The sequence below is a fragment of the Eubalaena glacialis genome, chromosome 16 (assembly GCF_028564815.1).
Source record: "Eubalaena glacialis isolate mEubGla1 chromosome 16, mEubGla1.1.hap2.+ XY, whole genome shotgun sequence".
In the NCBI taxonomy this organism is placed as follows: Eukaryota; Metazoa; Chordata; class Mammalia; order Artiodactyla; family Balaenidae; genus Eubalaena; species Eubalaena glacialis.
In genome coordinates, this window is record NC_083731.1 from 2,974,097 (window position 1) to 2,996,052 (window position 21,956).

At 52.4% G+C, this 21,956-nt stretch overlaps 1 protein-coding gene across 2 annotated transcripts in view; it reads left to right on the forward strand.

The window, feature by feature from the left end:
- Window positions 1-1,222: 1,222 nt before the first annotated feature.
- The window catches only part of IRS2 (insulin receptor substrate 2), a 30,290-nt gene continuing 9,556 nt past the window's right edge, over window positions 1,223-21,956 (forward strand). Inside the window, exons 1-3 of one of the 2 annotated variants that reach the window (XM_061171222.1) lie at window positions 1,223-5,356; window positions 5,933-5,934; window positions 10,748-10,786. In XM_061171222.1, the coding sequence (XP_061027205.1) occupies window positions 1,300-5,356; window positions 5,933-5,934; window positions 10,748-10,786 (4,098 nt within the window). In that variant the 5' untranslated portion in view covers window positions 1,223-1,299. Of the gene's footprint in view, window positions 5,357-5,932; window positions 5,935-10,747; window positions 10,787-21,956 lie in introns of those variants that run through there. The other variant, XM_061171221.1, reaches the window with a different exon arrangement.

The window sequence follows — 21,956 nt, forward strand, 5'->3', positions numbered from 1 at the left end:
ATGGATCCAGAGCTCACTGGTGCCTAACGTGATGCTCGTAAACAAGCCGCGGGCCGGGCACCCGGGAACCACCCAGGCGCAAACCCGCCCAGCCGGGCGGGCGCGCGTCCACCCCAAGCCGGGGCGCCGGATCCGCAAGCCAAAGTGTGTGCTGGCGGGAGGGGGGTTCCGAGAGGGCGGCCAAGTTCACTGCCCCTATCTTGGCCCCCGCTAGTGGGGCGGCGGCGAGGCGATGCGGGGCCCGAGTGCGGTGCCACCGTCCCCTCCCACGCACCGAACCCTGGCGGGCGGTGTCGGCCCTTGATCTCCGCCGGCCCCCGCCCCCTGCAGTCCCAATTCCTCCCCCCCCCCCGCCCACCCCAGTCCCCTCCCCGGCGGAAGCTCCCAGCCCAATTAATTGAGTCAAAGACGGGAGGGCAGGGCTCTCCGCGCGGCGGCCGCCGGCCCCCGCCCCTCCCGCGCGCCCCTTTTCCCGCCCTGGGTGGCATCTCCTCCGCCGGCATCCACAACGAGCCTCTGATTAATGAGGCCCGGGCCGGCCCCCACCCGACCCGGGCCCTGGCCTCCGCGGGAGGGGGAGGGGACGGCGGGAAACGCGGCCCCGGGAGAAAGGAGGGCGGGGCGGGCCGCGCGGCCCGCCCCGCCCCCCCCGCGCCCCGAGCCTATTGGCCGCGCGAGCCGTCTGTCGGGGAGCGCGGCGCCAATGCGGGCGGCGGGGCGGGGCGGGCCGCGCCGTGTGTGCCTGCGTAACGCCGAGTCACATGTTGTTTTGCTCTTCTTAGTTCAGTCACTCGGTGCGCGATGTGTTACTCACTGTGCGGCGGGGACCGCGACGAGCCCGGGTCGCCGTTGGCAGCACCAGCAGCAGCAGCCCCGGCGGCGGCGGCGGCGCGGACCCCGAGTACCGGGGCACACCCCGGCACCCCGGAGCGCGGCGCGGCGGCGGGACCCGTGCGGCCGGGCGCGCCTTAGGCTCGGCCCCGCGGCTCGGGGACCCCCGACTCTCGGCCCAGCCCGCGAGCCCCCAGGCGCCGCCCGAGAGCCCGGGAGGCAGCGGCCGCCGCCGCCGCCCGCGCTGGGCATCCTCTGGGGCCCCGGATCGCGGAGGGCGCTGCGCCACCGCGCGGTGCCGGCCCCCCGCCCTCCCCGCGGCGGGCCTCCCCGAACCTTCCCCACCTCCTGGGCCCGAGGGACGCGGGCTCCGGCGGGCGAGCAGGGGGGGAGGGAGCCGCCCGCGCCCCCTCCGCTCCCCCCGGCCCCTCCACGCCGGGCCGGGCGGCGCGGCCTGAAGCGCCGGTGATGGCGAGCCCGCCGATGCACGGGCGCCCCGGGCCGGCGGGCGGCGACGGCCCCAACCTCAACCTCAACCACAATAACAACAACAACAACAGCGGCGTGCGCAAGTGCGGCTACCTGCGCAAGCAGAAGCACGGCCACAAGCGCTTCTTCGTGCTGCGCGGACCCGGCGCGGGCGGCGACGAGGCGGCGGCGGCGGCGACAGCGGGCGGGGGGCCGGCGCCGCAGCCGCCGCGGCTCGAGTACTACGAGAGCGAGAAGAAGTGGCGAAGCAAAGCGGGCGCCCCGAAGCGGGTCATCGCGCTCGACTGCTGCCTGAACATCAACAAGCGCGCCGACGCCAAGCACAAGTACCTGATCGCCCTCTACACCAAGGACGAGTACTTTGCAGTGGCGGCCGAAAACGAGCAGGAGCAGGAGGGCTGGTACCGCGCGCTCACCGACCTGGTCAGCGAGGGCCGAGCGAGCGCCGGCGACGCGCCCCCCGCCGCCGCCGCCCCCTCCGCGTCCTGCAGCGCCTCCCTGCCCGGCGCCCTGGGCGGCTCGGCCGGCGCCGCCGCCGCCGCCGCGGCCGATGACAGCTACGGGCTGGTGGCGCCTGCCACGGCCGCCTACCGTGAGGTGTGGCAGGTGAACCTGAAGCCCAAGGGCCTGGGCCAGAGCAAGAACCTGACGGGCGTGTACCGCCTGTGCCTGTCGGCGCGCACCATCGGCTTCGTGAAGCTCAACTGCGAGCAACCGTCGGTGACGCTGCAGCTCATGAACATCCGCCGCTGCGGCCACTCGGACAGTTTCTTCTTCATCGAGGTGGGCCGCTCGGCCGTCACGGGCCCCGGTGAGCTGTGGATGCAGGCAGACGACTCGGTGGTGGCGCAGAACATCCACGAGACCATCCTGGAGGCCATGAAGGCGCTCAAGGAGCTCTTCGAGTTCCGGCCGCGCAGCAAGAGCCAGTCGTCCGGCTCGTCGGCCACGCACCCCATCAGCGTCCCCGGCGCGCGTCGCCACCACCACCTGGTCAACCTGCCCCCCAGCCAGACGGGCCTGGTGCGCCGCTCGCGCACCGACAGCTTGGCCGCCACACCGCCGGCCGCCAAGTGCAGCTCGTGCCGGGTGCGCACGGCCAGCGAGGGCGACGGCGGCGTGGCGGCGGGGGCCGGGGCGGCGGGCGGCAGGCCGGTGTCGGTGGCGGGGAGCCCCCTGAGCCCGGGGCCGGTGCGCGCGCCCCTGAGCCGCTCGCACACCCTGAGCGGCGGCTGCGGCGGCCGCGCGAGCAAGGTGACGCTGGCGCCGGCAGGGGGCGTCCTGCAGCACAGCCGCTCCATGTCCATGCCCGTGGCGCACTCGCCCCCGGCGGCCGCCACCAGCCCCGGCAGCCTGTCGTCCAGCAGCGGGCACGGCTCGGGCTCCTACCCGCCGCCCCCGGGCCCGCACCCGCACATGCAGCACCCCCTGCACCCCCAGCGACCCTCCAGCGGCAGCGCCTCGGCCTCGGGCTCCCCCAGCGACCCTGGTTTCATGTCCCTGGACGAGTACGGCTCGAGCCCTGGGGACCTGAGAGCCTTCTGCAGTCTCAGGAGCAACACGCCCGAGTCCATCGCCGAGACGCCCCCGGCCAGGGACGGCAGCGCGGGCGAGCTGTACGGGTACATGACCATGGACCGGCCCCTGAGCCACTGCGGCCGACCCTACCGCAGAGTCTCCGGGGACGGGGCCCAGGACTTGGACAGGGGCCTGAGGAAGAGGACCTACTCCCTGACCACGCCTGCCCGGCAGCGGCCAGTGCCCCAGCCCTCCTCCGCGTCCCTGGATGAATACACCCTGATGCGGGCCACCTTCTCCGGCAGCTCAGGCCGCCTCTGCCCGTCGTGCCCCGCGTCCTCCCCCAAAGTGGCCTACCACCCCTACCCCGAGGACTACGGCGACATCGAGATCGGGTCGCACAGGAGCTCCAGCAGTAACCTGGGCACGGACGACGGCTACATGCCCATGACCCCCGGCGTGGCCCTCGCGGGCGGCGGCGGCGGCGGCGGGAGCTGCAAGAGCGACGACTACATGCCCATGAGCCCCACCAGCGTGTCCGCCCCGAAGCAGATCCTGCAGCCGCGCGCCGCCGTCGCGGCCTTGCCCCCCGCGGGAGCCGCGGGGCCCACGCCCGCGTCTGCCGCCAGCAGGGCCTTCCCGGGGAGCGGGGGCGGCTACAAGACCAGCTCCCCGGCCGAGAGCTCCCCCGAGGACAGCGGGTACATGCGCATGTGGTGCGGCGGCTCCAAGCTGTCGGTGGAGAGCGCCGCCGACGGCAGGCTGCTTCCAAACGGGGACTACCTCAACATGTCCCCCGGCGACGCGGGCGCCTCGGGCACCCCGCCCGACTTCTTCTCGGCCGCCCTGCACGGCGGCGGCGGCGGCGGCGGCGGCGGGGAGATGCTCCGGGGCGTCCCCGGCTACTGCTACAGCTCCCTGCCCCGCTCCTACAAGGCCCCCTACACCTGCGGCGGGGACGGCGACCAGTACGTGCTCATGAGCTCCCCCGTGGGGCGCATCCTGGAGGAGGAGCGGCTGGAGTCGACGGCCGGCCCGGGGTCCACGCAGCCAGCCGGCGCCTTCGCGGCCGGGGCAGGGGGCGCCGGCGGCCACCCGCAGCCACCCCACGCGGCGGTGCCTTCGCCCGCGAGGCCCGGTGGCAGCGGCAGCGGCCGCCCGGAGGGCTTCCTGGGCCAGCGCTGCCGGGCCGCGCGGCCCACGCGCCTGTCCCTGGAGGGGCTGCAGACCCTGCCCCGCATGCACGAGTACCCGCTGCCGCCCGAGCCCAAGAGCCCGGGCGAGTACATCAACATCGACTTCGGCGAGGCGGGCGCGCGCCTCTCGCCGCCCGCGCCCCCGCTGCTGGCCTCGGCCGCCTCGTCGTCGTCGCTGCTGTCCGCCGGCAGCCCGGCCTCGTCGCTGGGTTCGGGCACCCCGGGCACCAGCGGCGACAGCCGGCAGCGCTCCCCGCTCTCCGACTACATGAACCTCGACTTCAGCTCGCCCAAGTCACCCCAGCCGGGCGGCCAGGCCGGGGACCCCATGGGCTCCTTGGACGCCCTCCTGTCCCCCGAGGCCTCCGCGTACCCGCCGCTGCCCCCGCGCCCCGCCGCCCCCTCCTCGGCCCTGCAGCCGCCGCCGCCGCCGCCCCCCCCGCCCGGAGAGCTGTACCGCCTGCCTCCGGCACCGCCCTCCCAGGGCCCTGGCGCGGCCCCCTCTCCGTCCTCCGGGACGGGCGACAGCGGCGACTACACTGAGATGGCCTTCGGCGTGGCTGCCACGCCGCCGCAACCGATCGCCGCGCCCCCGAAGCCCGACGGGGCCCGCGTGAGCAGCCTCGTGTCCGGCCTGAAGAGGCTGAGCCTCATGGACCAGGTGTCGGGGGTCGAGGCCTTCCTGCAGGCCAGCCAGCCCCCAGATCCGCACCGCGGCGCCAAGGTCATCCGCGCGGACCCGCAAGGGGGCCGCCGCCGCCACAGCTCGGAGACCTTCTCCTCGACCACCACTGTGACCCCCGTGTCCCCGTCCTTCGCCCACAACCCCAAGCGCCACAACTCGGCCTCGGTGGAGAACGTGTCTCTCAGGAAAAGCGGCGAAGGGGGCGGCGGCAGCGTCCTGGGTGGCGGCGACGAGCCCCCCACGTCCCCCCGCCAGTTGCCGCCGCCGCTCCCACCGCAGGTGCGGCCCTGGACGCCGAGCCAGCCCGGGGGTTTGGTCGGCTGCCCCGGGGGCAGTGGCTCGCCGATGCGCCGGGAGACCTCTGCCGGCTTCCAGAACGGCCTCAACTACATCGCCATCGACGTGAGGGACGAGCCGGGGCTGTTGCCGCCCCCGCAACCGCCGCAGCATCCTCAGACGGGAGACAAGAGCGCCTGGGGCCGGACCCGGAGCCTCGGGGGTCTCATCGGCGCGGTAGGGGCCGGCAGCACCGGCGGCGTGTGTGTGGGGCCCGGCCCTGGCGCCCTGCCCTCCGCCAGCACCTACGCCAGCCTCGACTTCTTGACGCATCACCTGAAAGAGGCGACGGTCGTGAAAGGTGAGGCCCTTGCGGCTGGTGGAAGAAGGGTGGGCACGCGAGGGCATCCGTGGCTAAAGCCTCTTCCCTTCTTTGGTACCTCGACCTAAATGCCCGAGTACGGGCGCAGGTTTCCTGTTCTGTTTCACTTTTGGCCCGATGTCAGCTCTCGAACCCCAGAGACCTTGCCAAGAGCACTCAGGTCATCTTTGAGTTGAATGTGAATCTTCGGACTCGGGAGACTTTTGATTTGTTTTCTTGGGCCCAGCCTCCCCGTCTTCCCATGAACGCAGCTGGCGGGTGCCCCCAGGTCAGCCACCCCCGGGGGGAGGCGGCAGAGGGGGTCTTCTCCATTTGAGAGGTGGGAAACTTCTGCCGGGAGGGGACCTGAAGTTCCAGCAGCTCCCAGGCCGCAGCCCTCACCTTTCTCTTTGTTTTCCTGGAGTCAGGCCCGGCTGACTCTTGCCGAGCCTCAGAGTTTATAAAAAACAGGCCCAAAAGTTGTTTAGGAAACGAACATCCATTTTGGTGACTGCTGCAGGGAACAGCGAACCATTTAAAGTTTACACGTAGCCCGTAGGAGCTTTTCCACCAGAGACGTTCCTTTTCTCCGAACGGGCTGAAATGGTAACGCTGCTTAAACACAGCTCAGAAGCAGTGGTTCTCCAACTGGAGCCCACCTGGGAGTCACCTGGAGAGTTTGCTGAGACCCGGACGGCCGGGCTAGGTGAATCCCCGAGATTCCAGTGCCGTGGGTCTGGGGTGTGGCTCCCAGTGCGCTTTCCTGAGAAGCCCCCAGGTTGTGCTGGTGCTGCCGGTTTGGGGACCATGGCCGGGAGCACCTGCCCCAGTTAGACCGCCTGGGTATGCTTGAGAAATGGCCTATGGGGGCAGCCCAGGCGCAGTGACGTGAAGCGACCAGTGGGCGGGGCCCAGGCCCCCAGGATTTTCCGGGCACCCAGGTGATGTGAATCTGGGCTTCAGAGGAGACAGTGAACGATGGCCATGCTGGTCTTCTCGGGAACCATTGGATGGAATGGTGTCCAGAATTGTCCTTTGCGGTCTCATCACAGATCCAAAAGGAGAGAGGTGTGCTTGCCTTGCACCTGCAGGGGCGTCCTGACTGTCTCAGAGGTCCTGACTGTCTCAAACTTTGAATGATGAGGTGGAGGAGAGGTGGAGTGGGGGGGCCGGTGGGTTCAAGAGAGTTTCTTCTTTAATTTTGTAGCCGCTTCTGTGCAGGGTTGTCAGGAAGATAGAGGCTTTGTGGGAACCGCAAAGCACAGAGCAGTGAACACGGCTTAGATGCTGGCCTGAGGTCAGCAGTCTGCCAGGGTTACAGGGTGACGACTGAGGTAGCTTGGGGATCCGTACACCTTTTTTTCTAAAAGTAAACAGAGCTCTCTAATGCCATCTAAATCCAGCATGTGTTTTCTAGTATCCATGGGATTTAAAGTTATAGCTGTAGAGTGGATACCCTGGAATTTCAATATAACAGAGGAAACGCTACCTGCTTTTTTATTAAAATTGTGGAACACAAGATAAAAAGAGTCACGGAGAACTCTAAGGAGTATGGTGCTTCAGCATCTAATGAAGCCCACTGGAAGTTGTCAGGACGTGTCCCATAAACGGTGGCGCTCAGCGGAAGGTCACTTTGCTTGGAGTTAACTTAAGCCCTACAGGTGCATCTGAAAAATTGCTCGTGTGTCTGGGACCTGAAGGATGATTAGCTGCCGTCCAAGATGCAGACCAGATAAACACACCAGCGTAACTAGACTTGAGTGGAGGAGAAAGCCGTACGCACAGGAATGGGTATAGGCCATCGTGAACACAAAAGTACATTTTGCTGAAATCTGATTCTAATCAGAAAAACAGCCTGAGAACACAACACCTCTTACTGCTGCTGGTGGAGTAGGTGGGAAAAACCTGGACTGGATTGAGGAGGGCCCTGAGAGGGGTTTCTTGCAGTCACGGGCCAAATGAGCTGGAGTGTGCACCTCCAGGCCTGGAAGGATTCAAGGCCTTTCCGATAAAGTAGATACTTTAAGAAACGTGATTCACGTCTAATATAATGCCCTTTTCAGATGAGGGAAAATGTTAAACCGCAAGAGATAAGTTTATGAGAGGCCTGATTTGGCCTGTTTTGTTTCAGATTTCCCACCAGTATAAAATTCCTTACAACCTATAGGATTCAGGATTCTGAAATCAAAACAGCAGTTTGTATGTTCGGTGGTGGCTGAACAAAGATGAGAGATGGCTTTGGATTGCTGGTTGTCCAGAGTCTCTGTGGGCGTTAACGTAAACGCTCTCTTAAGAAGGAAAAAAGACTATTTTTAAGCAAAATGGATAACTACAATTGACCCATTGTGCCCAAACCACATTTTGTTTTTGAAAAAAAGGACTACATGCTAAATGGATTTCTAGTAAACTAATTTGAGCACAGGGAACCTTAGGATAGGGAAGACGAGCATCTCATCTTAATTAACGGGGAAACTAAATTGCGTTTTGTGGAGCCAGAAAGGGACCGTCGAGAAACCCAGAATGAACATCCACTTTTACTGAACTCACGTTTACGCGTAGACATTTGTTTGTGATGCACATAAATAAAAAGTTCACAGGAGATAAGTGTTCTTTGAGAGCATGATTTATGGAAAGAAGACTTGCAAAGCATTTCTTTGAAGATAAAATGGAAAATGAACTTCCTGAGTCATTGGGTGTGCTGCCCTGACTCTCGGAAGTGGCCGTGTTTCCACATCCAGCTCCTTGGGTTCCGCGTGGAAAAACTTCACGAGTTACGCTGAAGTGGGACCATTCGGGGTCCCTTGGGGGTAGCGTTTGGTATTTGGAGAAGTGGTGACAAAGAGGTAAGGTTCCAGCAGTGTTTGATGGTTGTTTCCAATAGCATTGGGGATGGCGGTGGGGTTTCAATGGTGGAGCCAATTAAAAAGTTACTACGCCTTAGATTGACACAGATGTGTGTGTATGTATTTGTAGGTCCTGCAGAGCAGATGCAAATTTAGCTCTAAACTATGCATCTTACTTGGGAGCAGGGAGAAGGTTACCTACCCTGTGTTTTGTGGGTGTGTATGGGAAAAAATATAACCAATCTTTAGAGTATTGTTTGGGAACTGAAAGTATGCCACTGAACTTACTGTGCTTTAACACCGCTTTTTAAAATGAACTTTATATATTTGGTTGTTAGGGTTATAGATCGGTGTATACCATAAACTGTGTTATTTTACTATTCCTCTTTGGTGGGGTTTTTGTTCTAAAATTGGTTTATGTGTAGATTCAAGGCAGATTAGATAAGAATTACCCCGAAAGCATCTGTATTTAAATTTGTTCCATAAAAGGACTGTTTATTCACCTCCCGCAGTGAAAGAATCAAGGGATGAGAGAGCAACGCAGTTGTTTCTGAAGGGACAACACAGTCACAATTCATGTTTAAAAGTATTGTCTGTTGAAGTCTTAAAGCAAGGGACTTGAATATTTTTAGAACTCCAAGGAGATGACTTGACAAACCACACACGCTTTATTTTTCCTGTCGTGCATGCTTTTCCGCTTTGGTTGGCTAGCTCTTGTCATAATAAGGTAATCCGTGCCCTGTTGCCACCCCGTTCCCAGGAACAGATAACTAAGGTGCTAATGAAAACACACACAGGCTTTCCTGAATGAAAGTCACATGACTTGTTCTAGTTCCTTTATTGAAAGAGAAACCTTTACCAAAATAGTACTTCGGAGAAGGAAGCAGGGTGTGTGGAACACTAACCCAGGAATCAGGAAACCAGGTGTCTAGTTGCTGTTCTTCGTGAGTCATGTGCGAGAGAGGAAAGCCATTTAATCCCTCTTTCTCACTTTCTCTGTCTGTGGAATGGGGTCCTTACAACCCTCTCCTCCTGTGCTCAGGGCCCCTGGGAGGCCCAGGAGGTTGTCAACATCCGGAGCGGTTCAGCTCCTCTAAAGAAACGTGTTAATAAATCCAGCGATGCTACTGATGCTTCCTACCTTGAAACCATGAGCGTGTACAGGAAAGACACTTTCGTAAACAGGTGTTCTTACATTAAAAACAAAAACCAGGATGCTCATAGTTGTCTGAACGTGGAGCCAGTACCTTCCTAAGAAATTCAGGCCTTTTCTGTTTTGGTGGCTGGTTTTACTCCAGTCTCCAAGAACCATTGTTTTTTCCCCTCTTTGTTTCACTTGAGATTTTTCTTTTCATAGATAATTATCAATTGTCATGAAGTAGTGTTTTAAATTACATAGTAAAACAACAATTAAGGAAAAGAGCACTGTGACCCTGAAACTATACCAGGACCGTACTTTCTGATGACCTTTTACGACGTGGTTATAAGAGATAGTGTCAAGATGAAAATGTGTAACCGGAATATAGGTTTTTTAAAATTGACAGTGTTGCTTTTAATATGGGATGCCTTATGAGAAAAACAGAACCCTTAAACTTTTAGTTGCTGAATCGGCCATTGTTTGGCCTGGGGCTTCACTCTTCAGGGTTGATTTAATGAGGGTGATCACTCCTGCCCTGTTTTGATTTGTCTGGTTGTCAAACTGGGTAGGAGAACCTCCAGCGTTTGATTCTTTTGTTCTTCCACAGGCCCACTAACCCCCAGAAGAGGCATTTTCATAGGTAATTAATGCTTTATTTTCTTTAGAACTCTTAGTATTAGAATGAATCTCTTTCTGAAGAGAACTTGCGAAAGTTTCAGGACCAGCACAGGGATAATGGGTTTTCTGTTAAAATTCCCACTAATGCGTTTTCTGTAGAAGCAGAGTCCCAGGAGCCGGTTAACTTTTGGTATCAGATTTGGCAAGTGGAGAGGGTTTTTGTTTTGTTTTTTTGGGTAGCACAGAATCAGGTGTTCCCACTTCACCTCAGAAACTTAAGGGAAAACGTACCTTGACTCCTTTATCTGCTTTGCCCAGTACACCAAGTTGGGGAAGCTCGGAGGGAAGGGGACCACCGTGCCCTTCCCCACAACCCGGTCTTCACTGGGGCGCCTGTAATAGGTGAATTCTCTGCAGACTTCATCTACTGCAGACAGGAGCAGAATGCATGTTTCCGTACAAGTTGGGCAACGCCTTTGAATGCTGGCATTCTCACCCACCAGACGGAATTTTCTGAACCTCCAAGAGCAGCGGTTAGAAACCTGTTATTGATCAGGTGGTAGGTTTTGTGAGAATAGCCGCATTTCAATGGGAAGATTCTTTCTGTGTTAATTTCATTAATTTGAACATATTCTTCAAGTTGGCAGAGATTATTCTGAATCACTCAAGGTCGATTGTTGTAGACAGAGTTCAGTGGTAGATTTTTTCTGAGGAGAACTGGTGAAGTCATCACTCAAGACCGAGGAAATGCTAAGACTGATAAATGCTCCTGATTATTCCATTTCTTTCTAGATGGCTGCAGAGACTTACATTAACTGTGCACTGAAATAACGGGCACAGACGAAAGTGTGAATAGAGAGAGCTGGAGTCTATGTTGGACACTAGCATTTTGCTCTGTGGGTGCGAATAATACAAGATACTTCTGTGCTTGGCCGTCTCATTTAATTGAAATGCATCGCATCAGAACTGAATTCATTGCATTCTGCTGAAATGGAATTGGGTTAAGACTTACAGGCTGCACTTTTTCAAAGGATACAATGGTTAAGTTAGCGGCTCTGGATGTCTTTTCTATTGGACTAGGAAATATTAAATTTGTATCAAGTCGCTTTTACCTGTCCAGAGACTTTGTAAAAGTTGATCAGGCAAAAGTGTCTTCAGACTTGGCCCAGTTTTCTTATGCCATACGTGATATTTATGCCCAGAGACGAGATTTGCTTATGGTGCTTTTACTGAAATTTGGAATATTTGGTCAAATATTGTGATCCATAATATACCTTAAAGATGAATGATTACATGTACAGCATTTTGTAAATACTGGGCTTTTTAGTATCAGTTTTAAAGAGTACCAAATTTGGGGGAAATAAATAATTACTGTTTTGAGGTGATGTGTGTGTGTGTGTACATGTGTGTAGTTTCATAATATCTCATCCACTTGTGCTCCAAGAGGCTGGATGTGGATATTATTTTCATAATTGAAGCTCCAATACTGAATAATGTGCTCTCTAATCGTATTAAAACTTTATAACCTTAAGTATAACTATAGTTTTACTGTTACTTTAACCTATCCATATGGTATTGTTAGTACAACTGCTTGAGTGAGTTATTAGGGTATAGTACTAAATTCCAATCTTTCCAATGTGAAAAAAATAGGTATTATGATAGAGTTCATTATATTAGTGATTTTAATGATTACCTTAAAATCCATATGTATAGCTCAAGAATGACTTACACTTTTGCATAGAATCAGTGCATAATCTTTAATGTTTATGAATGCAACATATAGTGCTTTCTCTATGCAAATTCAAAAGTAGTTACTTAAATCCACCCATCTTTTGCCTCCAAATTATAAGTGTAACTAACAAGCCTCAAAACTTGATGGACAATGAATGATTTTGAAAGAATGCTACTAAAGTTGATGAGATGATGAAAACGTAACCATTATTCTGATCAATATTGAAAGATAATTGCATGCCCCTCTCCCCTTTCAATCAAAAGAAGTGTTTAAAATCCAAAAAGTATTTTTTTTTTTTCACTTTATAGCGTTAAGACATTTTCATACATAAAGTCTCACGTAATACTCCAAAAGCCCCGTGTCATAGGAGGGCCGCCTGGATCTCCATTTTTGGAACGAGGAACCTGCAGCTTAGAGAGTCCCAGTGACTTGCCCAGGAATCCCTGAGACAGAAAAGGGTAGTGGTGGGTTGAACCACACGAAGATGCTGTTTTACCAGTGCTCTTTATTTTATATCCCATTTTATCCAAGTCCTACACACTGTCTACTTTGGAAGCTCAAATACAATAGTGACCTTGGGATTTTACTGTAGATCGGCCTTAGGCAGCTTTCAAGTTAACAGTTGGGTTTTTATTTCACTTGGTGGCAGTTACTTAATTTCTTCCCTCTCTTTTCTTCCACACGTTATTCATTCAGAGTAAGATGGGGACAGCTAAGCAGGAAGACTGGACAATAAAGGAAAGCTCCCTCATTTTTTAAAAATTTATTTTATTTTATTTTAAAATTTTTATTGTACAGTTGATTTACAAGGTTATGTTAGTTTCAGAAAGCTCACTCTTTTTTTTGTTTCTGTTTTTTTTTTGATATGGACCATTTTTAAAGTCTTCATTGAATTTGTTACAGTATTGCTTCTGTTTTATGTGTTGGTTTTTTGGCCACGCGAGGCATGTGGGATCTTAGCTCCATGACCAGGAATCGTACCCGCACCCCCTGCATTGGAAGGCAAAATCTTAACCACTGGACCACCAGGGAAGTCCCCCTCATTTTTAAAACTGGTTTCCACACCTGCCAGTTTGAAGAGTTCAGGATTCGACATTGTTTTCAAAGCCCTCGCGATGTTGGTGAATTTTAGAGCTGAATCAAAATGTTGGTTGGTCGTCTCATCTGGGGGTTCCCAGGCTCTCTTCCTGGACTTCCAGTGGTCTGCAGAGTTGGAAAACTTATATTCCTCCAGCTGTCTTTGTTTTAGTAAAGCAAACTGTATATTGTACTTGATAAGATACCACCCCCTGCAACACCAAATACTTGAGAACTCTCTCCACACAGCGTGGTGACAGGAAAAAAAAATACAAGGTCGTTTTGAGGGAGAGGAGTTGAGAACCATCGTTCTAATGTAACTCATTTTAAGGTTGTGAAAACAGAGGCCGAGGGAGGTCGGGCGTCTTTTCCAAGGTCACTGATTTAATTAGTGGGTAGAGATGTTTGTAAATATTATCAGGAAAGAATAGGGTTTGCTCTGTCTCTGTGGGCCTTTGTGTGGAGATGAATACCTTTCTCCTAGGATATGGCCTGTTCCCTCTAGAATGATTTATTGTTTGTAGAAGTGCTATTTGTCTTTTTATTTTGGAGCCTTGCAGGAAATTGCTTCATGCATATACTACAAGGTATGCTGGTGGACAGAACTAGAGAAGAGCAGACACTTGAATAAGGAAGAATGCTGTTAAGTTAGAGAAATAGGCTACTGATGCCCATGTGGGCAGTGTTTTCTGATGTGGCAGAAGGGTGAAGGCCTGGCAAGCATTCAAGATCATATACTTACTTGTGTTAAAAAAAAAACAAAAACAGAGAAGAGGAAGAAAGAAAATTCTTGGGATAATCCAAATAGAAAGGCCTCTATGATCTGGGAAAATGTAAGTCCTTTTTCTTTATCAGTGGGTCATCCTGGGCCACTGATCTGACATCTAATGGGGCTGTGTTTTCAGTCATTCCTTGAGGGGTCCTTAAGATGCATTTCTTCTCTAAGTGAAATATCCTATACTCGTCATTATGAATAAGGCCATTAGCAGTTTCCTAAGAAACTGTTTCATGATGAGTCATCACTCTATTTGATGATGAGTCTATTTGAAAACGAACAATTTTAGAATTTGCCTAAGGACCCATGAATAATCAGTGGTTGCTAGGTGGTGATCTTCTGGGGAGTGGATTATCTCACCAGTGCCCTTCTTGTTTTTAAGATCTTTTATTTTTTTCCGAGAAAAAACTTAACTTCATTGTTATGGGATGAGAAATGGTTTTTCAGAAGGCACTGCCTTCCTAAGATGTGATTCTAACCCCCCTTTGAAAAGCATAAAAGAAGACATAAACATAACAGTTCACACAACAGCTATCCATGTTTGAAAAAACGTGGTCGGGAATCTATAGCCTTGTGCTCTGGGGAGTGGTTCGGGGCTGTGTTTACACGAGCTGCCAGCCTCTCCAGCATCCGCAGAGAGCACTTCCTTCCTAGCAGACGGCGGCCTCAGGGCCACACGCCTGCCATTAGAAGCCACGCGCGCCAGTAATCCACCCGGCATCGCTGTCGGCCAGCGGCGCAGGATAACAAAACGGAAATGCTTGTCCCCCTATCAGGAATGAATGGAGTGACGAAAGTGCTTCTCAGGATAAGAAGAAAGCAAAGTTCAGAGGACCCTGTCTTGGGGCATTGGCTCTGTGGAGCACTTACCCAGTTAGGTGGAAAGCGGACGGGAATAAAGATGCTGATGTGCTATATGGGGAGTGTTTGTAAATAAACCCGGTAGTCTTTCCCTGGATGAGGTCTGGATCCCTTCTGTGAAAACTTGTCTTCCTCGGAGGACCTGGGACGGAGCTCTGGCTGCCCGGCCCCGTGCTGGTGATGGAAAGCAACTGAAAATAGAGGCTGAGGTCAGTGACCGTCTGATGCCCGTGGATCCTCAGGTCTGTCGTAGAAGCCGCCCCAACCCATCATGTGAGTGACGCAGCCGTTTTCTGCCCTGCCAGGCCCAGCTCAGGCCCCCTGTGGTCCCCTGCTTCTTTCTTCCTGTAGGGCTTCCGGAGCCCGAGGTGGGTAGATGAATGGATGGATGGCTAGACGGATGGACGGATGGATGGAGGGAATTGTGAGGTCGGGGAGAAGTTTTGGAAACAGGCCAGGACGGTCTTACTAGATTTAAAAACTGTGCAAATAGTACTTTAGAAACTCCAGGCAGTAAGCAGGATTAAACAGGGCATGGACTTGAGGTGGTTGTGCACATTGATTTTGTTTGAAAATCAGAGATGGACGTACAGCCAGAGCTCCTGAACTACTAAGGCAACAAGAATTCCTAGAAAGGGAAAGTGGTCAGGTTCTTATACCACAGCCTGGATGCATTTTTTTGAAAGAGAATTTGCTACTGTGATTTGTGGTGGTGTCCTGCTTCTGTTTTATTCTTATATGATGCAGGTAATTTAAAAAATGTTTTCCAACATGAAAGGGACCTAAAATAATACTTTTGGTAATTATGCAAATGAAACAGAAAACACATCCATGAGCTACTCGTGAGCTCTTCCAGTTATATTTAGATCAAATTTTTTAAACAAATACTTTATCAAATAAGTTTGGTGAAACTAATACAAAGAACTCTTCTTACTTCACCAATTAGACTTTTAAGAAGCGCACAGTTCAGCTGAAAATATTTAGGTGCGTTTTCGCAAAATATCTTAGCTGCGAAACTGCAAAATCTGTATTTCTTCTTTCTTTAGAATATTATAAAACCAGGAGTGGACATTTATCTCAGTCAGTTTCAGAAAACTCACTTTAACTGGTTGAATAAACAAAATAATTTAAACTTTTAATAATGAACGGTGTGGAAATATTCGATATGACATATTGACCCACTTCTATAAATACATTCATGAATTTTGAAACATTCTTTCGATTTTATTTATTTTGACAAATTTTTGAAATGAACATTTTCTTTTCAAGTTGAAAGTTTACAGTAGCTTCCAAATATTGAAAGAATGATATCTTGGTGCTGAGGGTCATAATCAAGATTGTAAAGATGCGGTAGCGCGGACAGGTCTTAATTCCGTTTTTGTTTTGTTTTGTTTTTTTTAAAGTATTTATTTATTTATTTAGTTTTGGCTGTGTTGGGTCTTCGTTTCTGTGCGAGGGCTTTCTCTAGTTGCGGCAAGCGGGGGCCACTCTTCATCGCGGTGCGCGGGCCTCTCACTGTCGCGGCCTCTCTTGTTGCGGAGCACAGGCTCCAGACGCGCAGGCTCAGTAGTTGTGGCTCACGGGCCCAGCTGCTCCGCGGCACGTGGGATCTTCCCAGCCCAGGGCTCGAACCCGTGTCCCCTGCATTGGCAGGCAGATTCTCAACCGCTGCGCCACCAGGGAAGCCCAGTTCCGTTTTACTTCTTACTGTTATTTGCAGTTTAGCTTGTGGGTAGTGCTGGTTTATGAGTAGACTTAGTTCTCAATGAAATAAGCACTGCAGTAAAATACCCAAGTTTCCCTGGCGTGGAGCGTTTAACTCAGTTCCTAGAATAACTCTGGGTGATAAGCATGCATCTTCACGAGTCTGGAGTCCGTGCTGTTCGGCTGGAATGTTCAGAATTCATCTTTGAATTTATTCTTGAGCCGTTCTTGGCCAAAGACACAGGATAGGCTGTCCCTGCTGGGACTGCAGGTGTCCTTGCTGGAAAAGTCTGGTGGAGCCACTCAAACGTGCAGTGCCCCCAGCCCCCCACAGACACTTGGGGTCCATCCAATGAAGTGGAATTTCCACATCCGTTTTCTTCTCTGAGAAACCACAGGTTTGATCTTGCTGGGCCCCGGCTCTGAGCTGTCAGCCTCTCTGAGCTCTGGGTAGCCTCGCCTCAGAACTCCCAGTATTTCTCTGTGTGCGCTGTCTTTGCTGTTAGGCTTCGGATTCCAGAAACTTCACTAGGTTAGTGGACTCCCTTTCCCGTTCCTTCTGAGTCTTCCCTGCTCACCCTCAGCTCTTGCTGAAGAAGGATGCTCACCTGTAGTCTGTGCGATGGGAAGCTTCCCGAGAACTCAGCCCTGCTCTCCTCACCTTTCCCTACGCATCCGTAGCTGCAAAGCTGAGAAAACTCACACGTAAGATGTGTTCAGTGCTGCTGCCCGTCCGTGAGAAGTCAGCATTTCGATTTTAGTTAGTTTTTTCCCTCATAAATGATCCACAGACATTTCATGTGATCACATTTCTATTATAGTGTAGGCTTCAGAATTGCTTAATTTTCAGACATCCTACTAATTTCCAAGTAGAGCTCTGTTTTCTTAAGACACACCTGAAAGCACGTGCAGGCAGCTCTGAGCCTTTTTTAAAAGTGTGTGTTTTATCTGTTTTTCCCCGAAAAAGCCAACAAAGAAATGACAGGAACTTCCCTTAAGGGCTCCTTGGGAGGATAGAAAGGTGGCCTGTGGGGCAGGAGACACAGAGGCAGGAAAGGTTAGATCTTCCTTCAGCTTTCAGATTTAACCAAATGGTTACGTTTTCTTATTTTTTCATTACAGAGATGCTAATTGTGACATGTTGCATACTTTAAAACTATTTCACCCATTTGAAAAATATTACAGTGCAGGCTAGAAAGAAAGAGGTTTGGCTTCCAAGCTAAAAAAACAAACAAACAAACAACCCAAAACCAAAAGTACCGAATCTTCAAGCCTACCTTTGAAACCAAGGAAATAAATGTAATGTTGACATGTGTTCGGAGCATGAAGTAGTGTAGGTGGTAACAAGTGCTCCAGAAAACAAAGCAGGGAAGAGAGAGGGAGAAGGTGGAGAGGAAGCAAGTCCTGTAGGTATTTAGGGGGAGAGTCCATATGAGCAAAGGGAATGACTAACTGTGCAAAGGCCCTGGGGCAGAAAGTTGCTGGTGTGTCCCAGGGTCGGAAGGAGACCCGTGTAGCTGACCAAGAGGGAGCAGGGAGAGAGTAGTAGGTGATGAGAAGGAACTAACAATGAACCGTGACGTGTAGAGCCTGGTCAGCCACTGTAAAGACTTTGTCCATGTTCAACAGCGAAGACGGAAAATATAGTTTCTTTGGAACAGTATGTGAAGTGTTTAAAAACTTTTCATATCATTTCGCCATAGCACCTTTTTTCACTTAGTGTGGTATATGTCAACTCCTGACTTTCTTTCTCAAAAATATTATACAAAAGGTGAAAAGACCTAAAAGTTTCTGGGGGGAAGGAAGATGCTGAGATGCCATTGCACTGGGGAAGGCAGAGGGAAATTGGCACAAGATAAACAGTGCCATCAAAGCACAAGTGTTTAGTCGTGGAATTACATGCTCAGTTACACAGACGTATTTGTAAAGCACCTTAGAACATGTTTAGGTGGTGTTTCATCCTCAGAACCTCCAAGGAGGGAACGTTCTTGCTCTCACCCTTATTTTTTAAAGGAACCACCCGAGGGTGAAGGGGTCTAGCAGTGGACCTCAGGGGAGCCTCTGCCGGGCTGTAGGGAACGATGCTCTGGTCCGCTCACTGCCGCCTGGTACTGTGTCTTCTCAGTACCCCCAGTGGCTTCCTTTGAAAAACTGGGTCAGTTACTCCCAACTCCCCCTCCCCAGGGCATCCATCCGCACTGTGTGCTTGCCCGTAAGGAGCCTGAAATTCAGGCTCTGCAACAAATTGATTTCCTTCATCAGCTGATTGGGAAACGAAAATGATAGAAAAGTCATTATTCCATGTATTTCATGGAGATTGGGCCTCAACGTGAAAGCACCGATGGGGGTGAGCTTGGAGTTAAGGGGGTGTAAGGCGTCCAGAAAAACTAGTACCGCGTGTGGTGTAAAGACCCTCCCCTCCTTCTAGCCTGTCTGTGGAGAAACCGCACCCTTAGTACGTGGAGTCTGTGGCTATTTGTAGCTTATGTCACTTTAAGGACTTGACATGGGTTTAGGTCTACCTTTAGAACGTAGGCTCGGTTTTACTTAATTTTTCTGAGATACGTAAAGAAGGTGTGGCCTGCATGAAGTGTCTTAAAGAAGCTCATCCATTCGAACAAGAGAAAAATGACGATCTCATCCTAATTATTTATTTCGACTGTATTAGTAGTTATTCCTTCCCGTAGGGGTTGCTATTACCTTGTCCAGACGGGAAGTGTGAAATTTGCATTTTCTCTGTCCAGTGTATATTTTAGGAAACACGCTTGTGCTCGTGGGTCTCTTAAAGTCATTCTTCAGAATTTGATGTGCAAGGAATCAGGGCAGGAAGGGGCGGATGGCGGGAGGCTGCGTGTTCGCGTTGGGGGGAGGTTTGTAACCAACACCCAAGGTCTCAGCGGGGACACACGGGGCGCTGTGCTTCCCCCTCTGTGTCTGCCACCCTCGCCCTATAAGCAGATTGCTAGCATAGACTTGTAAATAACTTGATTCACGCGTAGTCTTGTCAGATCTGTGCAAAATGTGTGAAGTATGGGCAAGTCAAATAAGGATCCAATTCAAGCTTATCTCCAAAGAATGACAATGGCTAAATATTAGTATTTCTTTATGTGAGCATATTGAAACAACCAGTTTTTTTTACACATTCCAAATCTTTTTATTATAATTAATAAAATCATAGAAATACTGTATACTCATACTTTAGAATCAGACTTGATTTCTTTCACTTGAGTTTTACAATTGTTTCCCTCAAGTTTTTGGTTGTTGAAAGAGAATAAAATCAATGACAAAAATACTAGTGAATAGCACTTGCCCTCTCCTGCCCAAAAAAACCCCCCACAAAATCCAAAAACTGCTAATACTGTCAAATAAGGATCCAATTCAAGCTTATCTCCAAAGAATGACAATGGCTAAATATTAGTATTTCTTTATGTGAGCATATTGAAACAACCAGTTTGTAAATACAGTAAAAGTTACAATGAATGGGCTAGTTTACTCTGCTTCTTTACTCGCTGTTTAGGTCACTTTGAAGCCTACGCCCCATTCATGTTCAGTTCGATACAACGAGTAGATTTTGCAAAATGGCCCAGCTGCCCTCTAAGGAGAACGGAGAAAATAAGTTATTTTATGTTAATTCACAGAGACCGAGTGTCCCAAAATCATAAAGCTGCTAAATGTGAAAAGGCGGCAGTGATCTCTCCGGACAGGACATCCCCGTCGGCGTGATGCTCTTCTGGAGGGGAGAGGCCTGTGTGTGTGATGTATTGGGCGTCGTTGTGGTCTATCAAGTGGTCGTCTGCCCAGTCTGGAGTTTGTGTTTTTGATTCCTAAAGAGGTGGTTGGGAAGGCATGTCTTCTTTAAATCCATTCTTAAAAGTTGTAGAGAAACCCTGCCCAGCTTTTGGAGCCTGGGAAGGTTTTCGTGTCAATCAGTAAGGAATGCCGTCTTTACACCGAATGGATCGTTTCCCACCTTTCCAAGCCTTCAGCAGTTTGGGAAGCTGTGTTTATGTCGCTGGGTATTTTGGTCCTGCCCTCTGCCTTCTCCCTGGAGAAGAGGGAAGGATGAGACGGGTTTGTGATCAGGGGTGTCCCAGCAGCGTCCCCCTGTGTGTCACCGTCTGGACGGGACTGGGTGCCCTCCAGCCCCGGGCATGAAGGCTTCCCACCTGGGGGCAGCGGCAGGCACCTCCCTGCTCCGTGTCTGACAGCTGGTGGCCCTGGGCCCTCCAGGAGGGGCTGGGGGCCAAAGTTTCCAACCACAGGCTTCTGCGGATCTCCTGACGGCACTTTGAAAGTCCCGGGTCCAAGGCCCCCGGTGTGCGGGGTCCCTCCCAGCGAATGAGCAAGTAGAATGTCTAGGTTAGGCTCTGACAAGTCTGCACAAGTTCTCTTCAGCAGGTGTCCCCAGCTGAGGCTCAAGTTGTGAAGGACATTAAAAACGTTTCAGCATTTGGGCTGAACGAGCGTGCAGGGCGGCTTCACCTGGCTGGCCCGGGCACTGCCTGCCGGGGAAGCTGGGGGTGGTCTGCAGCCTGGGGCACCGGGGCCTGGGTCCCCCTGGCCCTGCTTCCCTGGGAAGGCATGGCTGTCGGCTGCTGCTGTCTTACCTTATTTTTTAGCAAATGCACTTGATAAAGATGGTCTGTAACTTCCCACGTTCCACTTTTCATTCCTGAAATTTCAATCAGGGGCACTCCATTTGGATGTAAATCGCTCTCATCGGCCACAGAGGAATTTACATGTCTCTCTGCATTTTGGGGCACGGCCGCGTGTGACCCCCGAGAGAATAGAGGTCCTGTCCCCCGTGGCCCCGCCTAGTTGGGGCCCCGCCGGCTTCCGGCATCTTGCTCGCGGGCCGTGCATGCGGAGAGGGATGTGTGCATTCTTCGGTGATGGAGAGACACGCGCGGCCCCTGCACGAGGCGTGCAGAAAGCCCCCACGCAGGGTGCTCTGGGCAGCGTCTGAGAACTGTTAGCTTTAAATGGCCCTGAGTTACCCCCCCAAAAAAACAATTCTGCTTCTGTTCTGCTTCTAGCCAATGAAAACAAGTTTATTCATTTTTTTCCGAGAGCTCTTCACCCTCGTGTTTGTGCATTCATGGTTTGTTTACTTACTGCTTGAAGTTGCAATTGCTGGTGATGTCATTCATGGGTGTAGTTTTGAATGGAGGAGAAGCCGTGATGGCAGATGGATGTGCTCAGAGATTCCCACTGCACAGGGCTGCCCGGCCTAGGGCTTTGTCATTCACAGCACAGCGTGTGGTTACACGTGTACATCATTTAAAGGTGCGGGAAGAAGGCAGAAGGATCGACCCCAAGGTGCACATCCTGCCAGCACCACATGCTTCACTGTTTGTGGAAAAAACAATTTGTGTGTATGTATATATATATTTTCTGTTTGTACTACTGAGTTATATATTGTATGCATAAAATCTCTTTTGGTAGTTTCCCCATGCCCAGTGAGAAATCTAGGGCAGAAGAATAATGTCCCCATTTTCCTAACAGGGAACATCCTGGTGGGTGCTGCCTGCTGGGCCTGGGGACCCCGACTCTGGTGAGGCCAGCGGCTCTCCACACTCGCATGTCCTTGAGCTGTGGGGATAGTTGCCCTGAGTCCTTCCTGAGCTCCCAGGAAGGCTCCTGAGGTGGCCGGTGGTAGGAATGGGTGTCCACCTGTGCCGGGGCAAAGGACACGGCCCTCAGCCTCCTCTTTGCTGGGAGATCCTGCATCTCAATGTAAAGGCCAGGTGCCCGTCTGCACAAGGTGTGTTCTTCCCCCCGAGCCAGGACGCTGGCATCCGTATTAGGGAGGTGTCATCCACGGGAGAGAATTTACTCGCAGTCCGGAGGTT